The 19,681-nt window shown below is 44.7% G+C and overlaps 1 protein-coding gene across 2 annotated transcripts in view; it reads right to left on the reverse strand.

Moving 5' to 3' along the window:
- The window catches only part of UST (uronyl 2-sulfotransferase), a 294,010-nt gene that overhangs the window by 43,720 nt on the left and 230,609 nt on the right, over positions 1 to 19,681 (reverse strand). For both annotated transcript variants that reach the window (XM_047769980.1, XM_047769979.1), the window contains 2 exons: positions 7,826 to 7,923; positions 5,776 to 5,933 (listed from right to left, as the gene is read on the reverse strand). In XM_047769980.1, the coding sequence (XP_047625936.1) occupies positions 5,776 to 5,933; positions 7,826 to 7,923 (256 nt within the window). The remainder of the gene's footprint in view (positions 1 to 5,775; positions 5,934 to 7,825; positions 7,924 to 19,681) is intronic.

The following is a 19,681-nucleotide window of genomic DNA, read 5'->3' on the forward strand; positions in this document are numbered from 1 at the left end:
GGTACGGGGGTTACTCATACCTCACCTCTGGTCACATGGTTAATCGGAGGAGGGGTTTAACACCCATGCCGTCTTCTCCAGACCCTGTGCTCTAGCCATGATGATATCCTATCTCCTCGACAGAAAGGCGTATGGTGTGGGGAGACAGGGATGGACAGAGAGTGAGCTGGGATCCCTGGCTTAGGGAAGAGTGGATTCTGAAGCAACGACCCTCCAGCCAGGATTCGTCCTGGCCTCTAGGTGGCGAAAGTCTCCATAACTAAACCTGGGAATTACAAAGGCAGTGAGGACTCCCTAGCAGGATTGGGGGGTGGGGGGAAGCACCCTGTAATTGTGCTAACCACCAGAAGGTAGAAAGAGGAGCCTTAAAACATTTCATACAATACTTCAGCATCAATACTCCAGGCACTAGGCATCAGCCACCCAAAGCTGCATTTGCTCTGGGTCCTGTGGGCAGAACCACTACAGAAAGAGAACTAGAAGTCTCTCCTAACTCCCAGCCCAGTGTTCTTTCATTAAAGAATAACAGTTTTTTATGAATAAGAGGCCAATTTAAATTTTCTATGGACATATCCCCATATTTGAATTCTGCAATGCAAATGATCTCCAAGAGTACACGACTGTCCTCTTAATGGGAGGTCTAATTATCATTCATGCCTAGTTTAAAATAATACTTAAATTTGTACTCTATTATCACCACTATGTATAAAAATATTTAAGTCAAAGGTTTTTTTTTTAAAAAAAACTCAATTTATGAATGAACTTAAATCCTCAAAGTTAGTACGGAAATCATTTGTTTGGAATTACATAAATTTCTCCTTTGTAGTAGTTGGTGGCCAGATTCTCAAGACAGCCCACAAAAGTCTAGTAAATTCTCTTCGGTGGCTGCAGTGTTTACATTTGCGATGGAAACCAGTTGAAAATGAATACTAATGTAATGTTGGTGAGGGAAAATATTTAAAATAAGAGGGAAAACGACTGGACACCTGAGCCTTCAGGTCCCCAGGTAGGAGGAAGAAGAAAACAGGAAAATATCAGGTCCTAGAGTTCCACATCTGGATGCTAGGTGGCGCTACTGAACTGAAACAGCTTGGTTAAATGCCAAGTGAGAGGCACATGTATGTGCGAGAGGACTTTCTTCTATCAACGGACTTAATTCTCCGTTTTTAATGAACTCGCTCCTTTAGTTTGGCCTTTAACACCACTGATTTTAACCCTTAAGAGAAAATATGCCTAAGAAAAATATTGATAGCCCACAACGTGTCCTTATTTTTCTTTTCTTTTCTTTTTTTGTCTTTTTAGAGTTGTATCCACAGCACATGGAGGTTCCCAGACTAGGGGTCTAATCGGAGCTGTAGCCACCAGTCTATACCAGAGCCACAGCAACGCGGGATCTGAGCCTCGTCTGCAACCTACACCACAGCTCACGGCAACACAGTAGCCTTAACCCACTGAGTGAGGCCAGGGATCGAACCCGCAACCTCGTGGTTCCTAGTTGGATTCGTTAACCACTGAGCCAGGATGGAAACTCCAGCATGTCCATTTTAAGAGCTAAGGGGGAAAAACCTTCATACTGCTTGTGGCTCAGAAACCTGTGAGTTGTACTCCTTACACTGATATTTTAGTGGAAGACCATGGATCTCAGAATCTCAAATTCTTTGGGCCGGCTCCAAGCTTCTCATATTAAAAAGGTAAGTAATGCACACATGTAATTGAGATTAATCAATAGAAAATGACACTGGACAGTAAACAAGGGAGGTTGCTCTTACCCAGTAACTCTGTTTCGGCTTTGGTTACCCCTGATTCCAACTCATCTCAGGTTGGGTGCAGTCGGTTGGGTGTTGGCACCAAGGTACCCACCTCAACTGCAGCAACTCCCCTCCGGCAGGTGAGAAATACCTGAGCCTCTTCTCTTGGTTATCCATCAGGCTAAAACTTTCCTACGCCAGAGCCACAGCAACTCGGGATCCGAGCCTCGTCTGCAACCTACATCACAGCTCACGGCAATGCCGGATCCTTAACCCACTGAGCAAGGTCAGGGATCGAACCTGCAACCTCATGGTTCCTAGTGGGATTCGTTAACCACTGCGCCACGATGGGAACTCCAGGCTAAAACTTTTTATTTCACCTTGAATACTTACTCTCATCGACTTCTTCTGAGATACATTAACTGGGTCTCCACAGAATGCAAACATGAATATAAAATAACTTTTTTTTTTAATTTATGAAGACTAAGTTTCTCAAATATTTTTCGTAGGAAACGAACTTACTCATCAGCACACCTCCTATAGGAAATGAAATGTGTGGAGGAGCCCAGACAGCTGAGCTCTCATTTAGGGAAGTTATTTACTTCTCAAATTGGTGGTTTTGGGAACCAGTGGTACTGACTGGAAAGAATTAATAATGATCATTCCAATTCAGAATAAGTGACACCCATTCTAGCAGCAGACATTATTTTTACTAGCTGCCCAAACAGTCATTGTTCTTAGTGCTTTTTTTCTTCAGCCGTGAGACTGGTCTAAATATTTTTTTGTATTGGTGGAGAGGGGTTACTAAAAATCCACACACACATGCATTTTTTTTTTTTAATGGCCACACTTGCAGCAAATGGAAGTTCCCAGGCCAGGGGCTGAATCTGAGCCACAGCTGCGGCCTATGTTGCTGTGGCAACGCCAGGTCCTTCCAGCCACTGTGCCAGGCTGGAGAGTGAACCTGCGCCTTTGCTGTGAGCTGTGCCACTGTGGTGAGATTCTTAACCCACTGTGCCACAGTGGGAACTCCACACCTGCATTTTTAAAATAACAGGAAAAGCATCAAAGAAAAATGGCCAGGGGAGTGTTTGCATCTTAATCCAGCTCCAGGGTCAGTTTAATATATAGTGATTTAAGGGTCTTAGGTTTTAGTATTTCTTCCCTCTATTCTCTAGTCTGCTCAGTTATAAAATTCTCTTATAAAGGACAAGAGCAATAATTTTTGTGTGCCAGAATCTGAATTTAGACCGGAAATGCACAGGTGAAGGAGGGGTTCAGGTGTAAATGACTAAAGTGGCCTGCCACCCCTCTTGCTTTAACCCGTTTGACACCCGCTCGCTGACTGCGGCCGTGAGCAAACAATACAGGGGCTGAGCCTTGGCTGAGGCTAAAATATACCAAGAAGCTGGTCAGGCCTGAGGGCCAACCTCCTGATACCTGCCTTGGGGGACAAGCAGACTCTTTGGACAAAGCAACTGGGCAGCGCTTGGCCCTCAAAGGGACCATAGCAAGATCTCACAAGAAGGTGCCTGAAAGGCCACAGAACATGGGGAACGTGACCGGAGCATCACTCAGACGTTCACTTAGTTGTGTACGTGCCATGTGGCAGCTGAGAGTTACCCTGTACTAATGTTCAAAATATTTAATTGAATTCAGAACACTTGCTGAGTGAAGCACCGGGTCAGAGTCCTGAAGATCCCCTGTGAGTTGTGGAGAAGGGGTGTGTGTGTGTGATCGAGGCAGGGGCACCGGACGGAGAGTGCCAGCTATAAGCACTATAGACATGTTTTGCTATTTTAACCACTAGTACAGCTGAACCATGTGAACTGGCGCGGGTTTTGGCCCATCCAGATTCTCTCTGGGGCAGCAAGCCTCCGTGGCATTCCATACACTGCCAGGCTAAACCCTAGGGGGGGAAATTATTTTTATTTTCATTTTTTTTAGGGCTGCATCTACAGAGTGTGGAGGTTCCCAGGCTAGGGGTCTAATTGGAGCTGCAGCCTTCAGCCTACGCCAGAGCTGAACAACGCCAGATCTTTTTTAACCCACTGAGCAAGGCCAGGGATCGAACCTGCAACCTCATGGTTCCTAGTCGGATTCGTTTCCGCTGCGCCACGACGGGAACTCCGAAAATTCTTTAATTTATAGGTGGAAAGAGCAGAGCTGAAGATAAAAGTGCTGATGGTAACTCAGTTTTCAGAAATACGTTCTGCTTTAATTAATGGGCTCCCAGATCATGGGACAAAGGCCCACAATTCCCGAGAAATCACACGCATAAATGAAGAGAATAGTGGTTCTTTGGTGGCACAGCGGGTGAATGGCGCAGCAGGTTGAGGATCTGAAGTTGTCTCTGCTGTGGCTTGGGTCACTGCCGTAGTGAGGGTTCGATCCCTGGTCTGGGAACCCCCGTATGCCATGGCGTGGCCAAAAAAAAGGGAAAAGGAAACAGCTGGGAAGTGCAGATCATCTATCCTGCCAATGGCAGGTAGGTGAGCCCTGGGCTAAGATTGTTCTTTGAGGGTTTTTTTTGCATTTAAGAACAAAGGTCCTCTTCTAGCTATCAGGCCCATCTCTGATGCTGGCCTTGGGTCTGCTGGGCCGTGATGTCCTGTGAGCGGTGTCAAGCCCAGATCCTAGACGGATGAGTGTATGATGTATCCCCACCCACAGTCTTCCCAAGGGTCGGGACCAGGGCGCCTTCATCTTATCTGACAACTATGTGTCTCTAAGCCTCGGTCAGCCTTTTGCCTCATACTGTGTAACACACACACACACACACACACACACACACTAAAAGCCAAAGAAGGGAAATAACACTGAATATTATAACTCTTTTCTTCAAAGGAGCCTGAATTAGAGTAAGACTCCCCCTCGCACAAAGATCAGAGTAGAGCCAAAAACTGGCCCAGGAGGGCTCTTTCCATTTTTTGAACCCTTTAAATTGCCCACTGTTGAAAGGACAAAGGAAGGCCCTATTTCAAAACCTGAAAATGTAGAGTTTGTGATGCTTCTAGCTATTGCAACCACACTCCCTGCTGAGGAAACGCACCAGAAGGCTGGCCCTCGAGGTCACATCAGAGTTTACCTCTGAGTGAGACTGAGGCAGTCGCCTTCCTCCAGCCGGTCCCTGGTGCTGGCAGGGCCACCAGACAGAACAGAAGTCCGGGCTCCTCTCAGCCAAACCAGTTCACCTGGGCACTGGAACCTGTCCATGACGCAGGTGTGGTGTGAGGTCCTCCTGGCTGTGGGCAGGTGAGGCAGAGGATGCAGGTAGGCCCTTACCTCTGGGGAGCCCTCCTCTGTCCCTTGTTTCTACGAGGCAGAATAAGACCTCCCACTTCAGGGCAATGAACACAACACTACACAACACTAAACAGATTAGCGAACAGGTATCGTTTCGGCAGCAGCAGATGAAGAACGGGAAAGAAACAGTGCTGTTTGTCTTTCAGGATAAAATAATAATGAGAAAAATAAATGATAGCTTTCTGCAAGTAATCATATTGATGGCGACACTATGGGCAGCCCTTGTCACTGCTCTGCTGTGTCCTAGTTCTTGTGTCTACTTGGAAACCACTCCATTTGTTAGAGTTAAGTCATAACTGGATTTTCAACACGCTGCTTTATCTATTCTGTGTGCCAGAATTTGCTTCTGGCGAATGGGAGGAGGGCCAGAGATGGCTCATCAGGCAATGGCTCCCTCGTGCCCACACACACATTCTCCGACACACACCTGCCTATTCACTGGTTCACCCCAACATGCTCAGGACAAGGAGGATGAAACTTGGCCAATTTCACTTTCTAAAGGGAGGAATGGAAGCATCGGGCCTTTGACACATGGCGAGTTCGTGTTTGGCCCTGAGGCACAAGGTTTTGGCCTCGGTATCTCCTGGCTCTAACCTTGCTCTGAAGCCCAGGGAGCTTCCTTTCACTAACAGAGAGATGATTTCCCACCTTTGTTTCCTGAGTCCTTGTCAAGGTGCCTAACCCTGGAAACAGAGAAGAGCGTGCTTACAGACAGAGTTACCTGGGTCTTTGTAGATACTGAGCACGCCCTTGAAGTAATGAGGTAAAAACCTTTCCAGTAAAAGCAGCACATCTTCCAACTCTTCCAGAATCCCCACGAGCAGGAAGTTTTCGTTCACGTTCAGTTTTGCTCTTTCAAGGGCCCATTCGCCAGGCTCCCTTTATGGATACAAAAATGATTTTTAAATCAAAGATTGGTTTTTGACATGCAGCCACAACAGGCTGAAAGTGCCTCCCTGCTCCCACCCACCCCCACCTGCAAGAGTCCAAACCCACTTCCTTCCAGAGACCAGCCCAGATGTCAGGCCTCCAGGGGCCTTCCAGCTGCCCCCCTTGTCTTTCTCAAAAAGTTCACCTATGTCACCTCCACCTGTGCATGGAGCCTAGCCCGGGACCTTGAACGTTCATGAGGCCCACCCAAATATTTGTTCGAAGGAGGATATGGGCCTCAAGAGGTTGGTCTCAATAAATGCTGATGAGAATGGCTTTTTCATAGGAGCACCAAAGAGAACCCACGAAGTCAGGAGTTTTGAAAGATGAAACTTACTTAGAATGCAAAACAGCTGTCAGGTCATGATTACTAGTCTTATTCTTTTGAGGAATTTAAAGAAAAAAATTTTTTTTTTTTTAATTACAGAAGGAAAACAGCCTGATCTTATTTGTAAGGCAGATCTCCAAGCTGACAACACTGATGTGACTGTTACACTGATGTGAGCCCAGGACCGGGGCTCTAGGCCTGGCTGGTGTTTACCATCTGGGGGAATTTGGGTGAACCAGGCTTTTCTTTGAGACTTTTTAATAATACCCCTTACTTAGTTCAAATAATTGCGTCAAGATGGAACAAGGAGACCTTTTGAAAGCTGTTGGCGCATCATCACGTGTGTACCCAGACAATGCATTAGAAGTCTCGCCCCAAGATTAGGCCATCTAGAAGTTTAAAAGTACTTTAGGGAGTTAGAATCATGCTTCTTGGAGTTAAGTATCTTCACTGTGATAGAAAGTGAGTCATCTGGCCCCACAGCTTCCCAGGATCTGAAGCACTGACCATGAACCAGGAGGTACTTATTTGTGGGGAGACGGTGGCTGAGCGAGGCCTCCTGCACGCAGGAGTTTATGATGAAGCAGAAAACCAGCACTTCTAGTCCCAGAATTCCAACCATAAACAAAGGGGTAAATTCAGCAGAACATCAACAGTAACCATGGCCGTCATAACCAAGCAGCAGTCACAGTGCCAGCACAAAGTACAATGAATGAGCTGCCATTTGGAAGCTGTGGGTCCCTCCCGACCCCCGCTCTCTCCCCCACCCCTCATCTCTTCGGGAACACAAGCACCTTCTAATCCATGTCTCCTTTGGGGGAAATGTCACTTGTGGCAGCAGGGTCTGTTTTCCAGCAAGCAAAGATCATTGCTGCCACCCTTTCTTCTGGAGGCGACACCTCTGTCTAGCACAACGAGTTTCAAGTGTAGCCAGACCAGAGACCCCTGGAAGGTGGACAGTAAGTGCCTGGGTGCCTCCTCAGAGACTGGGATTAGGGGGGGATCCTAAGGACACTCTGAGGAGCCTATCTGAGTAAGTCACTTTCTAAAGAAGGCTAAGGTTTCTTCTCTTTCTACTAAGTACATCCCAGGAGAATGGCACTCTGGAATTCTCAGTGTGAGCACCCAGTGTTTCAGACCCGGTTAGATACACCACAGCTGCAAGGGCAGCTCCCGATGAGGCAGTCACCACGGAGGAGCAGGCTGGGTGCTCCCCGCTGGGCTTTACTGCCTCCCGGGCTGGGTCGTGACAGCTGTACGCTGAGTCTGAAGACGAGACTGGCTGGCATTTCAGTTACACAGCTTTACGGGTGGGTCCCTGATTGATTAATTTCTTCATTTAGAGGACATCTAGAGTCTCAAATGGGATCTTTAAAAATGAACAGTAAATCGTAAGCGAATTCCAGAAGGTTGCGAGACTGGGGGTATAAAAGGTGCCCGCTCAGTGCCGGTTGGTGGGTTTCCTGCCAGTGCTGTCCACATGAGCATGCCATGAGCCTGTTCCAGTCTTTACCTGCATCTGGGATGCTGTCCGCAAAAATACGGAATGATGTAAAATAACCTGGGGTTGGAACACTCGGGATAGTTTTCAAGAATACACTCATTGATATCCTAGAAGAGAAAACACAGCAGTGAGATGCCTGGCGGGGTCTGCAGGGCTTTGTCAAACGTCATACGGTGTCAGTAAAACTGAGAGCTAAGTGACACGGGGAGGCCTTGGGAAGATGTAGAGGACTGATGGATTTCATGAGAAGAACTTTCTGCCTCACACCAGCCTGGTCCCCTGGCCGGGAGCATATACGGTCTGAGCCTTTCAGAGAGCGATGTTCAATTTCTGCTTTTCCCAGTGGCCTGAAGGCTTTAGCTGGAGCACAAGCATATTTTTGTTTGTTTGGTTGTTCATTAGGGCCGCACCTGAGGCATATGGCAGTTCCCAGGCTAGGGGTCCAATCGGAGCTGTAGCCGTGCTCTATACCACAGCCACAGCAACTTGTGGGATCCGAGCTGAGTCTGTGACCCACACCACAGTTCACGGCAACACCGGATCCTTAACCCACTGAATGAGGCCAGGGATCAAACCTGTGTCTTCGTGGATATTAGTTGGGTTCGTTACCACTGAGCCACAATGGGAACTTCGATCTCGAGCATCTTAGAGCAGTTCTACTGACTGTGGCTTGTTGTGGCCCCAGCAGTTATGCAGTGGGAACTTGACAAATACTTGTTGAATGAATTCAGTAGGACTTAGTTCTTAATTCATTCAGATTTAATCAGAGATCCACATACAGCCAAGCCTGCAGAAATGTGTGTTTCTCTGTGTAATCACACGTCCAGTAAATAACTAAGTACCTACCATAGTCACATAAAGGGTTTGTAAATTTTGGAGGGGCTCTAAAACTGTTTCTAATGTTATATTTGGTTAGAAAGAGGCAGGATGTTTGCCTACAGACATTCTCTTATGTTCAAAGGCAACAGTTGTGATTCTAGGATAGAAAAACTGAAATTTACGCGTGGAAATTTTCTCTTCTACGAGGTTGAGCACAGTGTCTTTGTCAGCATTACCAGGGCTTATAATTGGCTTTGCCAGGAGGATGAAAAGAAGGGCTAAAAACCCACTTTCATCACGGCAGATTACATTGGATAGCCTAGAAAAGACATGTCTGGTTCTCAGGTATTTCTAAGGAGAAAAGATAACCCAACTTAGAAACAAACCAAAGAGCTATGGGATATTTTTCCAGAAACAATACTGGCAAGGCAGATTACAAGTGGCTATAACTCAGCAAACACAGTCCTATGGTTGATGCAGTTTATAAGTCAGTTGAAACCACCAAACCTGATATGATTAGGGTAGGTGGTTAGTTATTAAAAAATGTTTTCTAGTTCAAGTCAAGAATCAGAAAAATATAACTTAAAAGTCCTTTTTTTTTTTTTTAAACAGCCTCCCCCCCCATACTTTTTCGGTTTCTGTACCAATTTAATACATTCCAGAGTTACAATAACAAATTCAACAGGAATAAAGAGATTTAGCAACAAGAGTTCTCTGTGGCATAGTGCGTTAAGAATCTGACATTGTCACTACAGCCGCTCGGGTGGCTGCTGTGGTGTGGGTTCGATCCCTGGCCTGGGAACTTCCAAATGCCTTGGGTGCAGCCTAAATAAATAATTAAATAAAGCATACATCCTTATTGAGGGAAGAAAAAAAAGAGATTCGGCCACAAACACACTCAAGCTAAGCAGAGGTGCACAGCTCCCTGGGGGAATATGCTAGAAGCAAACAGAAGGGGTGCATCAGCCCATCCAGCCACATGTGTAGTGAGGGATGGGTAAGAGCACCTCACAGTGTATGAAAACACATTCAGAATGTGTGATGTTGGGAGTTCCTGTTGTGGCTCAGTGGTTAGCAAAACCGACTAGCATCCATGAGGACGTGGGTTCGATCCCTGGCCTCGCTCAGTGGGTTAAGGATCCCATGTTGCCATGAGCTGTGGTGTAGGTCGCAGAGACAGCTTGGATCAGGCGTTGCTGTGGCTTTGGTGTAGGTTGGCGGCTACAGCTCTGATTTGACCCCTAGCCTGGGAATCTCCAGATGCCATGGGTGCGGCCACAGAAAGATAAAAATAAATAAGTAAAGCATGATGTTAGACCCGAAGTACTTTTTTAAGAAGAATTTGACACAGACAGATGTATGTATAAGATTATTCATTGCCACAAGATTTATTAAAACAAAAAATGGCAGAACTCACATGTTCCTTATCGGGGGACTGATTCACAGAGACGTTATGGCACATTCATACAATGAAATGCTGGGCACCCAGACAGAAGGAGGATCTACATGCCCCTGTCCTGAAAAACGTCTGTGAGGCATTTTCAGATGAAATAAACTTGATCATAGGACAATGTGAACATGTAGGGCAACATAAAGATAAACATACGAGTTTATATAAAGACAAAAATACCTGGAAGAATAAACACCTTCTACTGTTAGAAGAAGTCTTTTATGGTGGGAGACGTAATGGAAGATGGGATACTCGAGATTTTACTTTATTCAATTTTGAAATGTTAGTTTTTATTATGATGTATTTTAGTTTCCTCTTCAGAGAAGCTGAAGGAGCATGACACAGTGTAAAATGAACTGAAGCATGTGCAGGAGGGTGACTGGGCTTTGCTGTGAGGATGCTCTGACCACCCTTCCTGCTCACCCTCCGGGTATCCTCCTGCTGTTGGCTTCCCCCGGGGACTGGAGCCTTAGGTCAGAGCGACCCAGTCAGTGGGCCGAAGCCAGAGGATGGGAGCCAGGAGCTGGGTGAGAAGGGGAGACTCTGCCAGGGCCGAGGGCCTGTCCTCTAAGGTCGAGGTTTCACGGCAAATGGCAGAGTAAAATGATGCTGATCGAGGGGGTGTCCAGAGATGGGGTCCCCTGCGCAGTCCGCCCCCCAGCAGCCTGCATTAACACAGGGGGCGGGCAGCAGATCCCACCAAACCTCCCCCAGAGACTCGCAGCACCTGTGCTTCTCCGAGTTCACTTTACAGTTGCCTTTTAATAAGAACTTGTGTAATGATTTGTTTAGGTGATGAGTCCAGGAGAGAACAGAGGTCTGCTCACTGCGTCTCCAGCGCTTAGCCCCCTGCCTGGAAAAAGCAGGGGTGCAATAAATACTCAGCGAATGAACGAACAAATGGCAGAAGGAAGAAGCCAAGACACACAGCCGGGATTCTGTCCCCAGAGATTCTGGCCCTGAGCTCGCAGGAGGGGGCAGAGGACATCAGCTGGTGGGGGTGGGGAGGGCAGAGGGGTGCCGGGGACCGAGGAAGGATGTTTCTCTACTGGAATCCACGAATAACCCCCTGAGGTTAATTTATGGGGAGACATAAATTCCAAGTTTAGGAATTGCTGTTAACAACTCTTCCTCTCTAAGATCAAGGCGTGGCCTGGGGGATTTCGAAGAGTTCCATTAGAGCCCATGAGGTTGATGAATGGTGTTGGTGGCAACTGCCTTATGGCAGTGCTATAGGAGGACATAAATAAAAGGTGACTCAGGTGTGAGACCAAGTGGAAGCAGGAAACGAGCTGTGAAGACCAGGCATTCAGCTGCCTACACTTCACCACAGTGAACAGTGATCTGCTTCCCAGCAGCTCGGGAAGCCCATTCTGGCCACTCACACAGTCCACTCTTACTGGAACCAGGACCTTCAGCACGTGGCCTCAGTGTCCTGGGCAGCCAAATGAGACAAGTGTCAACACAGCTGCTGGGCCCTGTGCTGCTCTGATGGGCACCATCCAGTCCCCTTGGGGCTCTTCGTTTTCCCCCGAGTTAATGGTTTTATCCTTGTGTCAGGTTTCCCTATCCCGTGTTGTTTTACCATCACCCTTTTAGGAGTTTCCGCCGTGGCTCAGTGGTTAACGAACCTGACTGGGGTTCATGAGGATGCGGATTCGTTCCCTGGCCTCGCTTGGTGGGTTGGGGATCTGGCGTTGCTGTGAGCTGTGGTAGACGGATTTGTTCCTAGCCTGGGAACCTCCATATGCTGCAGGGGTGGCCCTAAAAAGCAACAAACTAACAAACAAACAAAAAAATCACCCTTTTATACTGAAGTTCCCCTCATATATACACAGATATTTATGTTTTGTTTTGTTTTTTGTCTTTTTGCCTTTTCTAGGGCCGCTCCCGCAATATATGGAGGTTCCCAGGTTAGGGGTCTCATCGGAGCTGTAGCCACCGGCCTACACCAGAGCCATAGCAACTTGGGATCTGAGCCGTGTCTGCAACCTACACCACAGCTCACGGCAACGCCAGATCCTTAACCCACTGAGCAAGGGCAGGGACCGAACCTGCAACCTCATGGTTCCTAGTCAGATTCGTTAACCACTGAGCCAGGACGGGAACTCTGATATACAGATATTTATATGCTTTAAATGATTATGCAACTTCATTTTTTCTTCCCATGTAGTGCTTCTAGGATAAATTTGCTTTAAACAAAAACCCTAATGTTTATTTAAGGAAGTTTCTGGTGTGGCTCAGAAGAAACAAATCCGACTTGGAACCATGAGGATTCGGGTTCGACCCTGACCTCGCTCAGTGGGTTGGGGATCCGGTGTTGCCACAAGTTGTGGTGTAGGTCGCTGGTGCAGCTCGGATCCCACATTGCTGTGGTTGTGAGGTAGGCCAGCAGCTATAGCTCCGATTCAACCCCTAGCCTGGGAACTTCTATATGCCACAGGTGTGGCCCAAAAACGCAGAAAAAAAATTTTATTTAAGATTTGCTCAAAGATCGTCATTATGGTGTTGACTTTAGCCAAGCTGACCCACTTGCCAGTGCTTGATTTATGATTGCTTTATCTCATCCTTGGATCTTGGCTTCTAGCATAGCACCCCTCAAAGCTCTCCCCTCCCCAAGTCTAGCCCTCTTTTAAGACTGGGTCTAAATACAAGACCCCACCCTTAATATTCTCAATTTATTATTAGGGAAATGAGATATTCTCTCTAAGCAAATATTCCAGATAATTAACAGAATCCTTTCAATGGCCAACACTAAAAAAAACAAAAACAAAACCAATTTTGGTTGAAATTCATTCTGGATTGTACTGTCTTAAAAAGCGTACCCTTACACACGCCAGGTTTTCTTTGCGGGTGCATCTTCTTCCACTTTGCTCTTACAGCAAAATCATCCTCTATTGATCTGCTCCTGTAACACTGTCATCCGATGGACCGTGATGAATAACACACATCTGTTTAAGGTCAAAGGGCCCTCTGTGCCCAAAGGAAACCACAGTCCCTACAGCCAGATCCCTGGGGGTCATTTTTAATTCCCTCCTCACCCTCCCTCTCCACGTCATTCAATGGCCCGACCCTGCAGCAGGGTTTCTAACCTGCCTTCTCCCATCCATTCCACATCTCAGCCCCTGCTCAGCTCCTCTCCAGCCAGTGAGCTTCTCTTCCTTCCTTCTCTTCTCCCCAGTTTCTACACAAAGTTTCCACAGCATCTTAGCTGAAATGCAAATTCATCTGCATCACTCCCCTGATCAAAAACTCTGAAGGACTCTTACTGACAATGCAGTGAGAATAACAATCTGCATTTAAGGATCTGTTAACAAGACTAATTACCGGACCCTACTTCCAGAATACTTGACAGAACAGGTTTTTCTGGGAACAAAGCTAGAAATATGCAAAAAAAATTTTTGGCCTCACTCAAGGCATGCAGAAGTTCCCAGGCCAGGGATCAAACCCATGCTACAGCAGTGACCCGAGCCACAGCAGAGCCAATGCCAGATCCTTAACTATCTGAGCCACCAGGGAATGCCTAGAAATCTGCATTCTAAAGAAGAACATCCGGTAATTTCGAGAAGCTGGTCATCCTTCGGGGACATCAACACTGTGCCAATTGGTAATTCCATGCCTGGCTCAGCCATCTCCCTTGCCTGGGATTTCCTTCTGCCTCCTCCCCTGGACCCAGCAGTAGGCCCGGGTTTGGATGCCATTCCTGGCAGGAGGGATGTTAGCATACTCCAGCCTGTCTGTAGAGATGGGAAAGCTCCAGAGCCTGGAGAAGAATTCAGGATCCGACAGCAAGTTCAAGGTAACTTTTGGTGAGCCTTCCGGGTAGGCAAAGCACATACAACCTACACGGTGTGGTCAGCAGCATCCTCAGCATCCAAAGTCCCCATGGAAGAAAAAAAAAATCCCCCCACTTCTTACCAAGTTGACAGGGTTCTGGAACTTTGTTCATTTAATAAGACAAAATAAGTCTCCAGTCTACTTCTCTTTCATTCCACGGTCTTTCATCATTCAGCCCTCTCCAATCCTGTGACTAATCCTGGGCCCAGAAAGGAGGGATTTAAGGAGTTCCAGTGCAGGGAAACGTCTAGGTACACACAGTCCGTGGTGGGGGAGGGTGTGCCAGGTGGGCAGGGATCCAGGACCCCCAGCCCTACCAAAGCCAGAAGAGCTGTGCTTTGTCTAGGTTTATATATGGGGTTTTGTATAAGATTTCTGTTGACACAAAGGCTCTAAATCTGAAAACCATTGCTTCAGGCCAGCACACAGAGGCTTAAGTTATTGAAGCAGCTAGCATGACCACCCCCACATCCCAGCTCTCCTCCCTTGGCCTGTATAAGCAGGTGATTCTGATCCAAGAATCTGGATCTAGCTGGGTCATGACTGTTTAGGTCCTATGGTTAAAGAGCACCTTGTGGAGTTCCCATCATGGCTCAGTGGTTAATGAACTCGACTAATATCCTTGAGGAAGCAGGTTCGATCCCTGGCCTCCCTCAGCGTGTTAATGACCTGGTGTTGCCGTGTGCCTTGGTGTAGGTCAAAGACGTGGCTCAGATCCCAGGTTGCTGTGGCCGTGGTGTAGGCTGGCAGCTACAGCTCCGATGCGACCCCTAGCTTCAGAATCTCCATAGGCCACAGGTGTGGCCCTAAAATGACAAAAGACCAAAAAAAAAAAAAAAACCTAAAAATATGGGAAAACATTTTTTGTCTTCCTCTCTTCCTAGGGCCCAGTTCTATTCGATTTCCCCTACCTTACCTTTTAAGGAAAGGGGGGCTACCAAACCCGTGTTAGCAAGGGGAAGGGTAGGTTTCTTATGTGTCCAATGGTGTTAAATGCTATAGAGTATCTATGTTCTAAAGCCCCAAAATAGCTTTAAAAATACATGGTATCTCTTGCCGAAAAAAAATTTTAATCTATTATAATGGTGTATAGGGTCAATCCCTTGCTTTTTTAGTTTTCATTATCAACTGTGAATGAATAGAGGCCCTTTGCAGCTGTGAAAAGCTGGGCATGAACCTGGCCTTCAAGAAGGCACACTGCACACAGGTGGGATGCTGGGCAGGCTTCCCGAATTCAACTCTCTGAACCTTCTGAAAGCCACACCTGCTGGGCCAATGCTGTTCCAGGCTCCTGGGCAGGAAGGGCTGCCAAGTACGCAGAATTTTGCCAGATTGTGTGGTTATTTTATTACGCAAATAAACGTCTACAGGCTCTAGTGTAAAAACACTGGGCCCAACCCAGTTTTGTACAAACATTTTCAAAAGTAAAAGTGGAATACATTATCAGTCACTCGCTTTGGTAATTATAGTGTTTTTGGCTAACAATCATTTCCCTTCTACGTTTAATATCTGGAATATTTGCACAAAGAATATCTTTAAACAGAGGTTAGCCCAAGTGAGAGTTACTTAAAAAATCATTGGATACCTTACATTTTATATAAGCAGGACATTTTATGAAAGTCCGCCTTAACAAAAAATTCTGGGCATAAATTTTATTCAATCATAAATTATGAGAACTGAATTCGGTGACTACTTGAAGGAAGACTCGGGGGAAAAAAGGTAGAGGGGGTTATCATTTCTTTAATGCTCTTGATAAGAAATGAAACTTCATCTGCGATTCTAATTTTAAATTTTCCACTAGAATTTTCTCATAAAGTTTACATCTATAATGCCATAATATGATCTAAAGCAATTTGATTTCAGAGATGCTTAATTTAGGGTAGCTCAACATTAATTGCTTGTCGTGTGTAAATAAGTCAAGCTGAAGTCATCGATAAACCAACGCCAAGATTCTTTAATTAGATTATGAATTAAGGCAGCTACTCTACATAAGGGATCGGGGCAAAAGCTCCAAGTAGCTGACAAATAATGGTGTCTGTCTCCCTTTACCTGAAGTTTATAAAATATAATCTTACTAACATTTATATAGAATATATTCTTGGTATTTGGTTCCCTTTATTTGTTATTAATGTTATCATCTATTAAAATTTGTCTTAAGAAATAAACTTTCTTTTAGCATTTAAATGGTGACTTTTTCTCATCCCTTTTTTCCAGCCTCTATTTTCAATAGATAACACCCCCCGTTCATGTTTAATAGATAATTTAATCATTTACCTCTACTCTGATTACTGATACATTTGGAGTTATTTTTGCATCTTCGTGTTTTGTCTGCTATTTGTTTTCTTTGCTTTTTTTCTCTTCATGTCTTCCATTGGTTTTAAAGTTTTAAACACACCCCCTGCCTTCCTTCTTCTGCTTTAGAAACTAAAGATTTTATTCCTTTTATTTTCATGATTAATCTTACATTTTTTAACACTCTTAAGATTTTCCTCCCCAGAGAATGAAGGTCTGTCTGACAGCTTAAAAAATACAAAAAATAACAATGCAGCTTAAAATGCTCTCATTACTTGAGAATTACACCTCTGAGGAGGGATGCAGAATTTTAAGAAATCATTCACAAATGATCAGAAAGACAAGTTGATGGAAGAGTAATTTTAAAATGTTTAACATTCAAACGACTAAATTTTTTCCTAATAAAATATGAATTTGGTTTTCCTGTATTCCTCCTGAATCTGGAAGCATTTTAGCACTTTTAATTATCCACGAAACCCCATCCACCCCATCTTATCAATGTTGTCTAATTTTAATCCTTTTTTAACACAAAATAACCTCTTAGCACTCAATATTTACCTCGTTTCACCAACATATTTTACTCAATGGCTATATTCACTGTCATATCTTTTTTTTTTTTTTCTTTACAGCTGCACCTGTGCTATATAGAAGTTTCCAGGCTAGGGGTCAAATCAGCTGCAGCTGCTGGCCACAGCCACAGCCACAGCCATACCAGATCCATGCCACATTTGTGACCTGTACTGCAGCTTGCAGCAACACTGGATCCTTAACCCACTGAGCAAGGTTAGGGATCAAACCCACATCCTCATGGATAGTATTTGAGTTCTTAACCCACTGAGCCACAAGGGGAACTCCTACTGTCACATCTTGTGTTCTGTACCTTCCTTATTTCTCTTCATAATCCATCTTTTAATGAGCCTTCCAGTGAAGTAAGTGTTAACTCTTATCTTTCTATGTCTAAAAAAAGTCTATAGAGTGATTGTTTAGCTAGATATAAAAATCCTTGGTTGACAATTACTTTACCTCAGCATTTTTAAGATATTACTCTCTTGTCATCTGGTATCTACTGTTGCTGATGGGAAATATGCAACCAGCCTGATTATACTTCCTTTACTTGTCATCTGCTTTTCTTCCTTTTCCTAGATATCTTGCAGTTTTACTCTAAAGTATTTGAGTGTAAATTTAATTTTGTTTATTCTGCCGGTACTCATGGTATACTTTTAGTCTGAAGAATCTTTAATTTTAGAATATTCTATCTTTCTAGCTTCAAATATTGCTTCCCTACCATTTCACCATTCTCTTTTTCTGGAACTCATATTGAATGACTACTGGAACTTGACAATCATTTCCACATCTTTTAACTACTCCTTCTGCCTATTTCTCTCCTCTCTCTCTCTATAAATATACATATATTTCTGAGTTGAATTTTTGGTTAATTCATCAACAGTAATAAAGTTACTGTTTGACAATACTGAACTCAGAGTTTATTCCATTTCTTGAATTTTTATTTCAATAACCATATTTTTCATTTTAAGATTTATAATTCTTTATTAATATCATAATGTGCTTTCATGTTTTTGTCTTATAATTTCCTGCTCTTTTTTTTTATGGCCACACCCATGGCATATGGAAGTTCCTGGGCCAGGGATTGAATCTGAGCTGCAACTGCAACCTATGCTGCACTGCAGCAATGCTGGATCCTCTAACCCACTGTGCCAGGCTGGGGATCAAGCCCGCACCTCCACAGTGACCCAAGATGCTGCAGTTGAATCCTTAAACCACTGTGCCATTGTGGGAACTCCTCCTGCTCTTTAATGGAAATTATTTATACTTTTATCTTTCAATATCTTAGCCATACTTATTTTAAAATCTTTGCCAGATTATTCGTTAAGGACATCTGGAATGAATTCATGTCACAACAGTAGATTTTACTGCCTTTCTTAATATTAGATTTTTTTCCCCATGTGCTTAGATTATGTGGCCTGTAAGCTCATTTTGAGTAGGAGATTCATTTTCACTTTCACTCTCTCTTTCTTTCCCCTCCCTTCCTCTTCTTCCCATTTCTCTTTCTCCCTTCCTCCTTATCTACCTCTGACCTTCCCTAATAGTTTTGCAGTTACTACCATCTGGACTTCTGGCACTTGGACTAGAACCAGGTCTTATTTGCAGTTCCCATCCTATGGGAATAACAGGAATATCAAAGATCTGGTTGCCAAGCAGCAAGAATTTGGTTCATTTCCTACTTATGAGGCTGTGGGTTTGTTTTACCACTTCTCTAGGTCTACAATTTAAAAGCCATAATTCCAGTGACAGGTCAGCAGTTGTTCTTGTTTGGCTTTCTTTGCTTGAGAGTGAAGTGAAGGAAGCATGGCTCCTACTTCAGGTCCTTAAAGCACTGAGCCTGGTTCTGGCTCCCATCTTGATAGGAAGCCCAATTCCTGGCTGCCACTGCCCAATTCTGGACCAGATCTCAGTTGGCCTGAGATTTCACCACTGCTCACTTCTCCCGTGTTGTTCCAGGCTTGGGGGCGCTCTTTGGACTTCTTTTTAAAGTACTCCATCAGTGATTGCTATGTGCTGGGAGAGTATCAAATCACTATCCCATCTTGCCTGGGGGTCCTGTATGGGCTCTTCATGCTTTTTTCCCTGTAGGGAGTTCTATCAGAAGAAGTGCTGAGTGCCGAGTGTGGGTGATGGATGTGGGGAGTGTACTTTGCTGAGTCAGAGGAAAGAAGCTTGATAAAATGTCAAGTCCAGGCCAAAGCGAGGTCACATGTTTACTGAGATGTGATCATTTATGCTTTATGACCATGTCAGAGGCGTAGGGCCAAAGCACTGTTTAGGTCAGACCTCAAACAGTGTAATTCCTGAGGATTCTTCTTACAGACCCTACAAGACATTAATATATCATAGCAGTGACTTTATTACAATGATGTTGCTTTGAATGTTTTGATTGATTCAAGCATGTGGCCAAAAGTTCCAATATTTACACTATGAATACAAAAATGGCATGATTTTTGCTCTACATTTTCTTTATATTATATAGATGCTAAACTTCTAGAAGAAAAGCTTCACATCTCTTCTCTGTATTATGGCACCCACTGAAGGCTGGGCAGGTGCTCTTTTATAGCTCATAAAAGTAGCCTTTGAAGACGATGAAATTTTAATTTGAAATGTGCTATGCCTAGCAAATCACCATGGAAATCTGGTAAAAGCTTTCAGAAGACAGTACTGTTTTTCGATAAACAGCATCATAAAAAATTCAGTAGCAGAGTGAAATCCAGAATGCAAGTACTGATGCATTTTAATCAAAAAGAGTTTAAATGATATTGTGGATAAAGATATACCTTTATGGGTACTTTCTTTAGAGTAGACATCTGGAGGACTGAAATGTCATTAAATGACCTCTAACCCACTCCCTGCTAGAAAATGTACGTTCCAGATGTGGGCTCCACTTAGAGGAATAA

The sequence above is a fragment of the Phacochoerus africanus genome, chromosome 2 (genome assembly GCF_016906955.1).
Source record: "Phacochoerus africanus isolate WHEZ1 chromosome 2, ROS_Pafr_v1, whole genome shotgun sequence".
Taxonomy (NCBI): domain Eukaryota; kingdom Metazoa; phylum Chordata; class Mammalia; order Artiodactyla; family Suidae; genus Phacochoerus; species Phacochoerus africanus.